General features: G+C 43.0%; 1 protein-coding gene across 1 annotated transcript in view; it reads left to right on the forward strand.

Annotated features, from left to right (window-relative positions):
- The window catches only part of LOC139446429 (uncharacterized), an 82130-nt gene that overhangs the window by 38913 nt on the left and 30738 nt on the right, over window positions 1–12479 (forward strand). Inside the window, exons 31-39 of the mRNA XM_071227753.1 lie at window positions 3915–4447; window positions 4698–4882; window positions 5124–5240; window positions 5555–5696; window positions 5867–6005; window positions 6282–6492; window positions 6988–7108; window positions 7791–7988; window positions 8387–8600. Of these exons, the coding sequence (XP_071083854.1) occupies window positions 3915–4447; window positions 4698–4882; window positions 5124–5240; window positions 5555–5696; window positions 5867–6005; window positions 6282–6492; window positions 6988–7108; window positions 7791–7988; window positions 8387–8600 (1860 nt within the window). The remainder of the gene's footprint in view (window positions 1–3914; window positions 4448–4697; window positions 4883–5123; window positions 5241–5554; window positions 5697–5866; window positions 6006–6281; window positions 6493–6987; window positions 7109–7790; window positions 7989–8386; window positions 8601–12479) is intronic.

The raw sequence follows: 12479 nt of genomic DNA on the forward strand, positions 1-12479 counted from the left end.
ACAGGGAAACTAGGGCTTCAGTGGTGTATTACAAGTCGAGACAGGACAGGGAAACTAGGACTTCAGTGGTGTATAACAAGTTGAGACAGGACAGGGAAACTAGGGCTTCAGTGGTGTATAACAAGTTGAGACAGGACAGGGAAACTAGGGCTTCAGTGGTGTATTACAAGTCGAGACAGGACAGGGAAACTAGGACTTCAGTGGTGTATAACAAGTAGAGACAGGACAGGGAAACTAGGGCTTCAGTGGTGTATAACAAGTAGAGACAGGACAGCTAGGGAAACTAGGACTTCAGTGGTGCATAACAAGTTGAGACAGGACAGGGAAACTGGGGCTTCAGTGGTATATAACAAGTAGAGACAGGACAGGGAAACTAGGGCTTCAGTGGTGTATTACAAGAAGAGACAGGACAGGGAAACTAGAGCTTCAGTGGTGTATAACAAGTAGAGACAGGACAGGGAAACTAGAGCTTCAGTGGTGTATAACAAGTAGAGACAGGACAGGGAAGCTAGGGCTTCAGTGGTGTATAACAAGTAGAGACTACAGGACAGGGAAACTGGGGCTTCAGTGGTGTATAACAAGTAGAGACAGGACAGGGAAACTAGGGCTTCAGTGGTGTATAATAAGTAGAGACAGGACAGGGAAACTAGGGCTTCAGTGGTGTATAACAAGTAGAGACAGGACAGGGAAACTAGGGCTTCAGTGGTGTATAACAAGTAGAGACAGGACAGCTAGGGAAACTAGGACTTCAGTGGTGTATAACAAGTAGAGACAGGACAGGAAAACTAGAACTTCAGTGGTGTATAACAAGTAGAGACAGGACAGGGAAACTAGGGCTTCAGTGGTGTATAAGAAGTAGAGACAGGACAGGGAAACTAGGACTTCAGTGGTGTATAACAAGTAGAGACAGGACAGGAAAACTAGAGCTTCAGTGGTGTATAACAAGTAGAGACTGGACAGGAAAACTAGAGCTTCAGTGGTGTATAACAAGTAGAGACAGGACAGGGAAACTAGAGCTTCAGTGGTGTATAACAAGTAGAGACAGGACAGGGAAACTAGAGCTTCAGTGGTGTATAACAAGTAGAGACTGGAAAGGGAAACTATAGGGCTTCAGTGGTGTATAACAAGTTGAGACAGGACAGGGAAACTGGGGCTTCAGTGGTGTATAACAAGTAGAGACTGGAAAGGGAAACTAGGGCTTCAGTGGTGTATAACAAGTAGAGACTGGACAGGAAAACTAGAGCTTCAGTGGTGTATAACAAGTAGAGACTGGACAGGAAAACTCGGGCTTCAGTGGTGTATAACAAGTAGAGACAGGACAGGAAAACTAGGGCTTCAGTGGTGTATAACAAGTAGAGACAGGACAGCTAGGGAAACTAGGACTTCAGTGGTGCATAACAAGTTGAGACAGGACAGGGAATCTGGGGCTTCAGTGGTGTATAACAAGTAGAGACAGGACAGGGAAACTGGGGCTTCAGTGGTGTATAAGAAGTAGAGACAGGACAGGGAAACTAGGGCTTCAGTGGTGTATAACAAGTAGAGACAGGACAGGGAAACTAGGGCTTCAGTGGTGTATTACAAGTAGAGACAGGACAGGGAAACTAGGACTTCAGTGGTGTATAACAAGTATAGAGACAGGACAGGGAAACTAGGGCTTCAGTGGTGTATAACAAGTAGAGGCAGGACAGGGAAACTGGGGCTTCAGTGGTGTATAACAAGTAGAGACAGGACAGGGAAACTGGGGCTTCAGTGGTGTATAACAAGTAGAGACTGGACAGGGAAACTAGGGCTTCAGTGGTGTATAACAAGTAGAGGCAGGACAGGGAAACTAGGGCTTCAGTGGTGTATAACAAGTAGAGACAGGACAGGGAAACTAGGACTTCAGTGGTGTATAACAAGTATAGAGACAGGACAGGGAAACTAGGGCTTCAGTGGTGTATAACAAGTAGAGGCAGGACAGGGAAACTAGGGCTTCAGTGGCGTATAGCACGTTGAGACAGGACAGGGAAACTAGAGCTTCAGTGGTGTATAACAAGTAGAGACAGGACAGGAAAACTAGGGCTTCAGTGGTGTATAACAAGTAGAGGCAGGACAGGGAAACTAGGGCTTCAGTGGCGTATAGCACGTTGAGACAGGACAGGGAAACTAGAGCTTCAGTGGTGTATAACAAGTAGAGGCAGGACAGGGAAACTAGGGCTTCAGTGGTGTATAGCAAGTAGAGACTGGACAGGGAAACTAGGGCTTCAGTGGTGTATAGCAAGTAGAGACTGGACAGGGAAACTAGGACTTCAGTGGTGTATAACAAGTAGAGATACAACAGGGAAACTAGGACTTCAGTGGTGTATAACAAGTAGAGATACAACAGGGAAACTAGGGCTTCAGTGGTGTATAACAAGTAGAGACTGGACAGGGAAACTAGGGCTTCAGTGGTGTCTAGCAAGTAGAGACAGGACAGGGAAACTAGGGCTTCAGTGGTGTATAACAAGTAGAGATACAACAGGGAAACTAGGGCTTCAGTGGTGTATAACAAGTAGAGATACAACAGGGAAACTAGGACTTCAGTGGTGTCTAGCAAGTAGAGACAGGACAGGGAAACTAGGGCTTCAGTGGTGTATAACAAGTAGAGATACAACAGGGAAACTAGGGCTTCAGTGGTGTATAACAAGTAGAGATACAACAGGGAAACCTGCGCTTAATTCATCTCTCAGTTCTGTTGTCATCTCTGTAACACGTATTCGTTTTTCTGCAGTGAAACACATTAACTTCTCATGACATCTTATTTTACCTGTTAATGCCATTTTCACGGATCATTTCTGTCACACGGTTATGGCACATTCAGTTATAAGTCTTATTGTCAGTGTTCTGATTACATGTATTTTGCTAATATATATAATGTTCTCATATGAAATATACAAATAGGATTGTTTTGGTGTTTTCATGTCTTAAAATTATCATACATTTAAAACATTCCTAAGATACCTTTGATTTTGGCAAAATTATTTGAATTTACTGTTAAAAAATATTCAGTCTATTTCAATTTGTTTTCTCAAGATTAAAATTGAAATATTGGCTATTCAAATGCTATACTCCTGTGATATTAAAAATTATGAAATAGTTATTAATATAGTTCATTGTCATCCTGGTTTTAATCAAGTATCATCAGTGGAATGATGTGATCTTAATTCACTAACGGTACAGTGACGGGAATAACACAGATGCTGACTGAAGCGATAAGACTAAACATGTGTTGTCTCATCTAATATGGGGTGACATGGACCAGTGGCTTGCTGTGCATTGTTACGTGCCTTCGATGCTGTGGGTTCTATTCCCGGATTTCCCAGTTATGATCATTGGTGTGCCAGGCCCGTGCCCCTGGGTACCCCAGAGTGGCACATGGTACAAGCTAGGTCTCACAGGGCTTCCTCCAACGTCAAGGCTGGCAGCCATGATGTGGCCAAAATACAGTTAAAATGACTGGAGACCAAATCACTTACTAACTATAATCATGTAACTGGTTCTGAACTTGCATGATTTGGTGGTCAGGAATGATTGAATGTAATTGGTAATTCTGGTAAAGTAGATCAGACCAATCCAGACAAGTGAATTTAAACTTCTATATATCTGTTCTGTTGAAATTTTTCCCTAACATTTACTTCAAGCATTTGCTCACTGAATGACCTCTGCAGTTCCTATGCTATAGTTCTTGAATTACAACCAGAGGAAATATTGTAGTTGCATGATAGAATGACACCGATCAAGTTATTGTTACTCCAGAAACTTCTTAAACATCTCTATAATGGACAGATTATTTTAAATATATATAGATGTGTATCAAAACAACTATGTTTGATGTTCCATCAAAGTATGTATATTTTTGGTGTGTGTCTGTAACATTAGATGTCTGTTCTCAACAGATCAAGGAGTCATGACCGATGACAACCTGGAGAAATCCACACAGACTCGACGAGGTCGCGGTAAGCAAGGCCAACGGTTTGATGACAGCCCCTTGCCTCAGAGCCTGATTGAACCAAGTGAGTCCGAATCAGAGAGTGAGTCCGAGTTTGAATCTGAAGAAGAAGACTTCCCTCGCAACAATGTTGTCATCCTGGATGCAACCAAAAACCAGGCAACCGACTCCGGCAGGACTGAGAAGAAGCGCACTTCAAGACCGCGCAGACCTGCAGATTCTACACAGTCGTCACCACGGAAACGCTTCTCTCCACGAGATGGGAAGTATATAGAACCAGAGGACAATTTGCTGGTGACCCAGCCCGACGAGAGGCAGGCGAAGCGTAAACGTACCATGGCCATTGTGGAGGTGCAGCAGCAGGTGGAGCTGGACGTGGACAGAGTGGAGGTGCAGGGCAGCTCGGACCGACCAGACCGCAAAGTGGCAGTGCCGGGAGCACACGAGGGGGCCAGCATGATGCAGATTGGAGAGGGAGAGGTGAGAGACAGTCACATGTTATGGTGTCATGTTCAGGGGCTTCAAATTCACAGAATACCATCCATTCTTGATTAAGAATAGCTCATTACAAGTTGGCATGTTAATAATCATCCATGCCTCCAGATGAGTAAACAGCACACTGATTAAGCAGTAGTGATACAGAATCAGTGTGAGCAGGAATCCCATTTTATACATATGAGTACAAGACATCACTCTCCTGGTTGTTGACACTCTGGTGGTGTTGTTGCAGTTCATTCTGGGAGACGGGGACGGCATCCTGCCTGCTCCGTCCATCATGGTGGAATCCCGTGGCAAGAATGGTGTCAAGGTTGCATGGGAGCTGCCCAAGTCGGTCGACTCCCAGTACAAGCTGCTGCTGTACGTCGTCAATGTTGTCGGCACAAAGTTCACCAGCGACATCAACAGTGACATCAGGTATGGGGCCTTGACACTGTGTACACCAAAACATAGGACACACCAAAAGATTTTAGTTCAAAGTAACTTTTCTATCCTTACAAAACTCATATCTTCCCGAAAAGGTACATTTCTATGACTCATACATGTTGTGGATAACATAATTTGAAGTGCTTGTTCAGTGTAGATTCTGATAGTCAAGTCAGTTCTCTGCACTGGACTCTCTGCTTTGTTGAGTAGACTTTGTGTGGTTGTGTTGTAGCTTCGAGTGTAACCTGGTGGAGAAGGGGAAGCCGGTGCGGGGTGTTCAGCACTGCTGGAACATCTCCGACAAGCAGAAGTGTACCCTCAAGGGGCTGGTGCCCGGACTCACCTACAGGTAGGAACCATCAGATGTCCGAGTAGCTCCTGCTCCTCCAAGTGTGTGGAGGTCCCCAACTCAGCTGATGGAACTGAACATTCACATGTACAACCCCAAAATGAAATAAGTATCGAAAGAAGCAAGAACAGTTTCAGTCCATTTAGTCACACATTGAGACATCTTTCCTTTCATACTTCATCAAGAAAATGAAATAATGCTGATGCAACATTAAATTTTAACTCACTCATAAAGAAGAAATATTCAAAAGAATTTCCTTTCTATGATGGATCCCAAGATGTGTTCCACCTTTGACTGGTCCATGCGTGTTGCAGAGTGTATGTGATCGCCAACTACTCCATGGTGCATGGGCAGCAGGCGTGTGAGATTCAGACAACGTCCTCCGTCATCTACTATACCACCATGGGCCCACCCAAACCTCCCAAGATCAAGATCGTCAGTGTTGACCTCTACCAGGTGGGTCATAATATCTGACTTCTTGCTTGTGACTTGTGGCACATTCGCTTTATATAACAAAGACTGAGTTATGTATCCATCTGTGTGGTAGTTGTCCTTTAGTTGTATATTAAGATGAAGTCTAGGCTGTTAACAAAAACCTGCAATAATGGGCTTACCTTGCCCTCCAGGCTATTGCTGAGTGGGACCCGCCCTCCGTGCACCCAGACCTCAAGCTGAAGGGCTACCAGATCTATGTGGACAACAAACCTCTTGGTGGTGTCCGGTCCAGCGACGTCCGGCAGATGGTCATCAACAACTTGATACCAGGTGGGTGGACAAGACTGTTGGAGAACATAGACTATGGCTGCTTGAGTTCTTTATATAGATGACTTACATATACTCACACTGTAGCCAAGGTTATGGCAACTGTGCTCAAGGATTTACACCATAATAACAAACAGTGGCCAGTCTGAAGAGCAAAGGGTATTGATAGGTCTCTCTGGTGGGTGCCACATCAACCAGGTACTAACAGGTTTACAGTGACACTGTCAGTTTTGTCAAAGCTCAGTGCCTTCTGAAAATGTATATGTTTCTGTGTTGCAGGCAAGACACTTAGTGTGTATGTGGTTGCCATTACATCGCGGGCAAGTCAGGAGAGTGAGCCGTCGCGGACGATGCACATCACGTGTCCGCGCCGACCACCAGCAGTGGCTATCAGCCAACAGCCGTCCTACAAGAAGGGGTGTGTGCTGGTGGCCTGGGACAAGCCCAGATACACCCATGCTTCCAATGACGAGGAGATCTCTCTGTACAGGTCAGTAGGAAACAAACATGCTGGACATGTCCCCTGACTGAAATCTCTGGCTTATATGAAGTAATTGTCTTATTTATATTAATGTCTAAATCCTCTTTGCAGGGATGTCAAATACTGACCAGTTTGAAGGCATCCATGGGAATTACATTTTACTCCAAGGTTCTCACCAAAATGGGGTTTGGGAACTGCTAACTGAAAGAGCCAACTATTGGCCTGTCATGTTACCCAGAAGGTATTGAGTAGTTACTGTACTGCAATACTGCAGACTTAAGGCCACCACATTAAGGTTACCTTACTGACATATTGCAGACTTTTGGCCACCAGCAAAAGGTTACCTAACTGAAATATTGCAGACTTTGGGCCTCCAGCATAAGGTTACCTTTCTGAAACATTGCAGACTTTGAATGGAAATCCCATTCAATCATTCTTCCAAATTTGGAGGCAGATTCAGTCTGAAATATATACCTTATATAACCACCCCACTTGGTTGAACAGTATCTACATTGATGGGCACTGGCATGGAGAAGTGAAGGCCAACAAAATGAGTGACAAACAGGGCTACCAGTTCTTCCTCACCGATCTCTCTCCTGAACAGCCATACGACATCTCCATCAGGGTAGGTACAGGTTGAACATGAAGATGATCACACCACATACTTGGTGTATACCATGGTGGAGGCATTAAACTGGCTTATCATGGCGTAGTGAAGTGAATGGGAGTGTGTGCTGCCATATGATTGGTGGAAAACATTGTTAAACGAGATTTGAACCCTGGAAATTGTCTTTACTGTCACTGTGTATGCATAGTTGTCTCAATAAGTATGGCATGTGGTCGTCTGCACAACACACAGGTCACAAATCAGCTGAAGTTAAGCAGAGTAGTTGGATGGGTGACCGCGTTTGGCAGCTTGACTCCTGAGAGTTTTCTAGGACTTTGGTCCAATGGCTTCGGCCCACACTGAATCACATGAAGCACATGTAGCACATGGGTGTCTACTTAGACAACTGACTTTGCTCGAAATGTGCCCCTGTTCACACAGCAGTGAATGGGTACCCGGTAGGATGAGATAGTAATGTGTCTGTTAACCTACTAGCTCCTCACAGGCAGCTTGGGCTATGTACTCACCATGCACGTAGCTGAGAATTGACCAGGGTAATAATGTAGCCCATTGAGCATGCTCTAGGGTGTGGATTTGGAGCATTATCAGTGTGCACATTATTATTAAGTTTCTTTTTTCCTCTCAATCACAATTAGATAAACCATGGCATACAGCTTGGGATACTGCATTCATGTTTCAGGCAATCTGTGGTACCCGTCGTGTGGACTCTGATGCCCAGCACATCTACTGCCTCAGTGACAGCGGCATGTCCAACATCGTCCCCGTCATGGCGCCAGCAGCACCCAAGTCACCCAAGCTGAGGCTGGAGGGACTCCACCCAGACGGTATTGACTGTACATGGCAGGTGCCCCAGCAGTTCGGAGACGCTTCCATATCGGTAAGTGCAGGAGCAAGACGGTACTCCTTACTGCAGGGAGATATGTTGTAGAAATGCTTGTTAAGATGTATCGTATCACAGAAAATATTGAGAATTTGGGGTATTAGTCAAAACATCCCCAAAATTATTCATCCCCAAAATTATTCACTGTTTTATTTCAGTATAAGTACCATTAGTTTGCCTAGTGGAGCTTATGATGTTTTGAACTGTTTTTAATTAAGTATGATAAGTTTATGTTTGTCATGTCCTATGAAACTGTTATATTCAAATGACCAATATTTAAACATCTCATGACGACATAGGATGTCTGGTACATCCTAATGGCTCCTATCTGACATGCATAGTTTGTTGTATTTTGTATGATGCCATGTGGGTAACACGTACCTCTCCTGGTGCAGGGCTACCAGATGTTGAAGAACGGCAAGCTGTACGGCTCCATCATCCCGCCGGATGTGAACAGCCTCCGTATCCGGGACATGATGCTGGGGGAGAAGGTGCAGCTGCAGCTCATCGCGCTCACCGAGCACCCTGTCGGGAAGGACACACGCAAGTCTCTGGACGGTGACTCCGGCATCGAGGGGGGACTCAGTCAGCCAGACGAGAGGATCACAGGTACGCAGACATGACTCAATGGCAGTTGTTTGTGAAGAGTCTACTCCTCATCATCAACAGTTCATTTGCAGTTTGTTTTGATTAATTATGCTTGTGAGAATTTAACTTGTGTAGTTTGTTGTAGTGTGAGTTGTCTAACCTTGTATTATCTGCACTTGAAGTAAACAGCTTATTTATTAATTTTTATCATTAGTAATAATTCTACAAATGGCTTTTTTGTAGAAGTTGTTTTTGTGATTTCATATAAGTGTGTAGAAGTATATGATAGATAGTATTATGTGAACTAACTTTTATCATAGACAGTTGCCCTTCACCCATCTGTAGTAGGACTGTGCAACTGTGTACCACTTTAGAAGATAATCCTTGAATCAAAAATGCCTCTAGACTGCACCGTGGCCCTGACAAACATGCACCTCTGTCCAACTGTTGGATCATATGTCCATTTTGTAGTTACCCCTTCTCATTGCTAGAGTTGACTACTATAAGGACTTGGGGGGGACCTGGTTGATTAGGGGCATCCAATAACATGGATTATGTTCACGCAAGTGTAGCAGAGCATAAAGTCATCCCACGGATGACATTCTTACCTTGTCAGCTTGCTAATGGGGTTATACATTTTTGGCCATGTGGACAAGGTGTTCAACCTTTGATCAGGTCCATGGTTCAAATCCCATCACAGGACTCTCCATTGTTATGGATCCTACACAAGCAAGCACACCATGGGTTGCCTGGTCCAGAGTGACTATTTCACTGGACCATACAGCTAGAATGTTGTTGTCTGAGGCATTAAGCTGCATTCACTGTCTCCCTTCTCCTACTAATGATGTTGAATATATCTAAAAGGGTTCAGAAACAGTATTGTATCAAACTTGCTACACTTTCCAGGCAGTCTCTATTACTTTACAATGACACTCTTCTTATAGTTGCACATTTCTCATTCAAGTAAATCAATGTTAGACGTAAACAAATGAAAGAATTGGTTCTCAGGCATTTCGGTGAAATCATGACGTTCTTAAGTATTGTAGCATTTCACTGCCAAGATTTTGTGTTCCATATGCGGAATATTTAAAAAAATTCTATTTTTTTTCTTTTAAAAATGGAAATAAAAACGAAATGTGCGGCAGACTTTAGGATGATGCGGGCGGTGCCTCAGAACCAAGACTGTTATTTTTTTAGCCTTAGTATTGATAGTTTGTTGCATTTATCAGAGATACAAATCTGACAATGTTCATCGGCCTACAGAGCCTTTAAGTTCTTTTGCACTTCAATCTGTTAGCATTGAAAAAGATCTGTTGAAGCTTTTAGACCCAGGTCTTCTGATCTTAGACCTGCATAGCTTTGATGAGTGTTTTGCTATTCAGCCACTGCGCCAGAACCACATAAACTTATTTTCCACGCACATGATGATCCTACGGCAGATCTGCCAGCTTCTGTTAAGGGTAACTATGGAAACGGAGTGGGCTTTGCTACACATTTGCTTCATGCAAACAAGTGCAAATACCAGACACAAATTCAGATCTTGTGGCAATGGCATCTCCCATCTGTCAATCAAAATCAATTTAAAAAAGAAATTCAAGGAGTGCTAGTATGACATTAACAAATTTTGACAATTATTGTAGGCCATGTTTTCAACGTATTTGACAGCATTAATTCCCTTTTGTCTTCTTGACATTTTTGCACTTGTTTGTTGATAATATCAACTTCCAACAGGAGGCTGTGTATCAAGAATGGGTGCCTCTAGTCTGGTCACTAGGGTCCTGTTCTTCAAAGCAATCGTATGCTAGGTCAGTTGTAAGTCTATGTAAGGTATGGGAGTTCCTACACATAGCACTGACATTGCTTTGTAGAATGAGGCCTAGCACTTTAGTAGGTTTAGTACTGATGTTTTCTCTTTCTTTCCAAATGTTGTGGCTTTGTAGCTTGTCTGCCCCTTGTAGACTGCAGCTCAGTCAACAGGAATATCTACAGCAAGCTGCCGACACTGAGTTCCTGAACACTGAAACAGAATGTTCCAGCATGAAGGAACAGACTTTATGTGTGCTGTGTTCTGTGTAATCATTACTGCGAGTGAACTTTCACCTCACCTGGTGTGTCGTATATAACCCTATAACCAACCAAACACTATTCTTCTGACGAACAGAAGCCAACTTGAGCAGTCTTGTACATGGCTATCTCAACACAGTTGTATTACTTAAGTGATTCTTCATGGTGGCATTATAACATTATGTCAAAATCACTTTGAATGTCAAAATTTGAATCATGAAGTTCCTAATTCCCAAATTAACCTGTCCTCTCCATGTTTTATGGGGTGGCCTTGTTTGAGTGTCCATGCAAAGATGGCCTGAGTTGTCTGTATAATATAGCTCTACATTTCTCATCATCATATCACAACTATATCATTTTTGCTCATTTCAGTTATATCTTATGGGGTTTTCAGCTTCACACTAACTACAGATGCCAAACATTGTTTTCACCAATTAAAAACATGCTAGCCTACTGCATCAATTTGTACTAGATTTACTCCTATTCAGCATTACTTATGGTTAGTTATTGTTTTTAATTGATATTTTTTACTCCTGTATCCCTGTTACATATATTTATCATATAATGGGTAGGTTTCTCGGCAGGATAAAGCCAACGGATAAAAACGATATCCGTTGGGGTCATATGCGGATAGAGATGCAAATATCAAAGGTCAAGTAGGACTACTTTCACTGTTTATAAACAAACATGGTGTCGCCCTCGTCATTCGGCGATCGAGTCAGAATTAACCATCGGGAATCTGGATAAACTACAGGGATAATTGCTATCATTATGAAAAGAACAGTCCAATATACTGAAAATCAGTGTCTAACTGTGACGTAGCTAAGGCATTTAGCTAAGTTTTGGCAACTTTGGAGAAATAAATTTCGAAACAATTTTGCGAGGGCACGAGGCCTAGCCAAGCGGGATGAGTAGCCATATCTGTGCTTGTAGACCTCTGCGGCTTAAAACCTTCTCCACAAATTAAAGTAGTTGGATATTGCCGAAATATGTTTGAATTGTTACCTGGTTTCGTTTAGTCGCTGTGTGTACATCTGACTACACTTCTTAAGGTTATAACAGGACAGACCGACTGACAACAACGTCTGACTGTGGCATCTCATAGACTAGTGTTAGAGTAGCTTCCCTTTGACAAAGGGCAGTTACTCTACCGGCCAGACCGATGAATTGCCGCTAAAGGCAATTAAAAACAACTGTTGTTTTACGTATATGTTGCTTCGCCACTGTATAAGAAACAGATTTCAGTTGGAACTATATTGGGTACTGTCACTGTCCGACTGACACATCGCTTACCCTGTGACGTAATAAATATTAATGCGCCCATTCCAGGAAAACTCGCAATATTTCGGTAACGTTTGTGAGAGAGGGAAAGCGATTTTAAAGCACAGAATTAAAGAATGACATTATATGATGAAGAGGTTATCACGCTTGTGTGTTTGGGGATGGTAAATATCCTGTATTAGGAATAAACACTATGTATTTTGCTCGCCAAGGCTCGCTAAATACAATGTTTATTCCTAATGCAGGATATTTAGCATCCCCAAACACACTTGCGTGATAACCTCTATATCTCTGTAGCCAGGGAACTACAGAGCTAAACATGAGAGAACAAAAACCATGTAGTACTTCCAATCAAGATACAGGATTTGGGGGGGAGTTTATTTTACAAGACAACACAAAGACAGCATATATTCACCATTGTCACATGTTAGATCTGGGCTCATTCATAACATAATGTAAAACGTTATAACAGCTTCTCTAAGTGGTAATGAGTATGTGTTCTTATTCAAATAAACCATGATACATTGCCCTTTGGGTAAGATCAAACTCAGCATC

The sequence above is a fragment of the Haliotis cracherodii genome, unplaced genomic scaffold, assembly GCF_022045235.1.
Source record: "Haliotis cracherodii isolate W230 unplaced genomic scaffold, xgHalCrac1.p SCAF_6, whole genome shotgun sequence".
Classification (NCBI taxonomy): Eukaryota; Metazoa; Mollusca; class Gastropoda; order Lepetellida; family Haliotidae; genus Haliotis; species Haliotis cracherodii.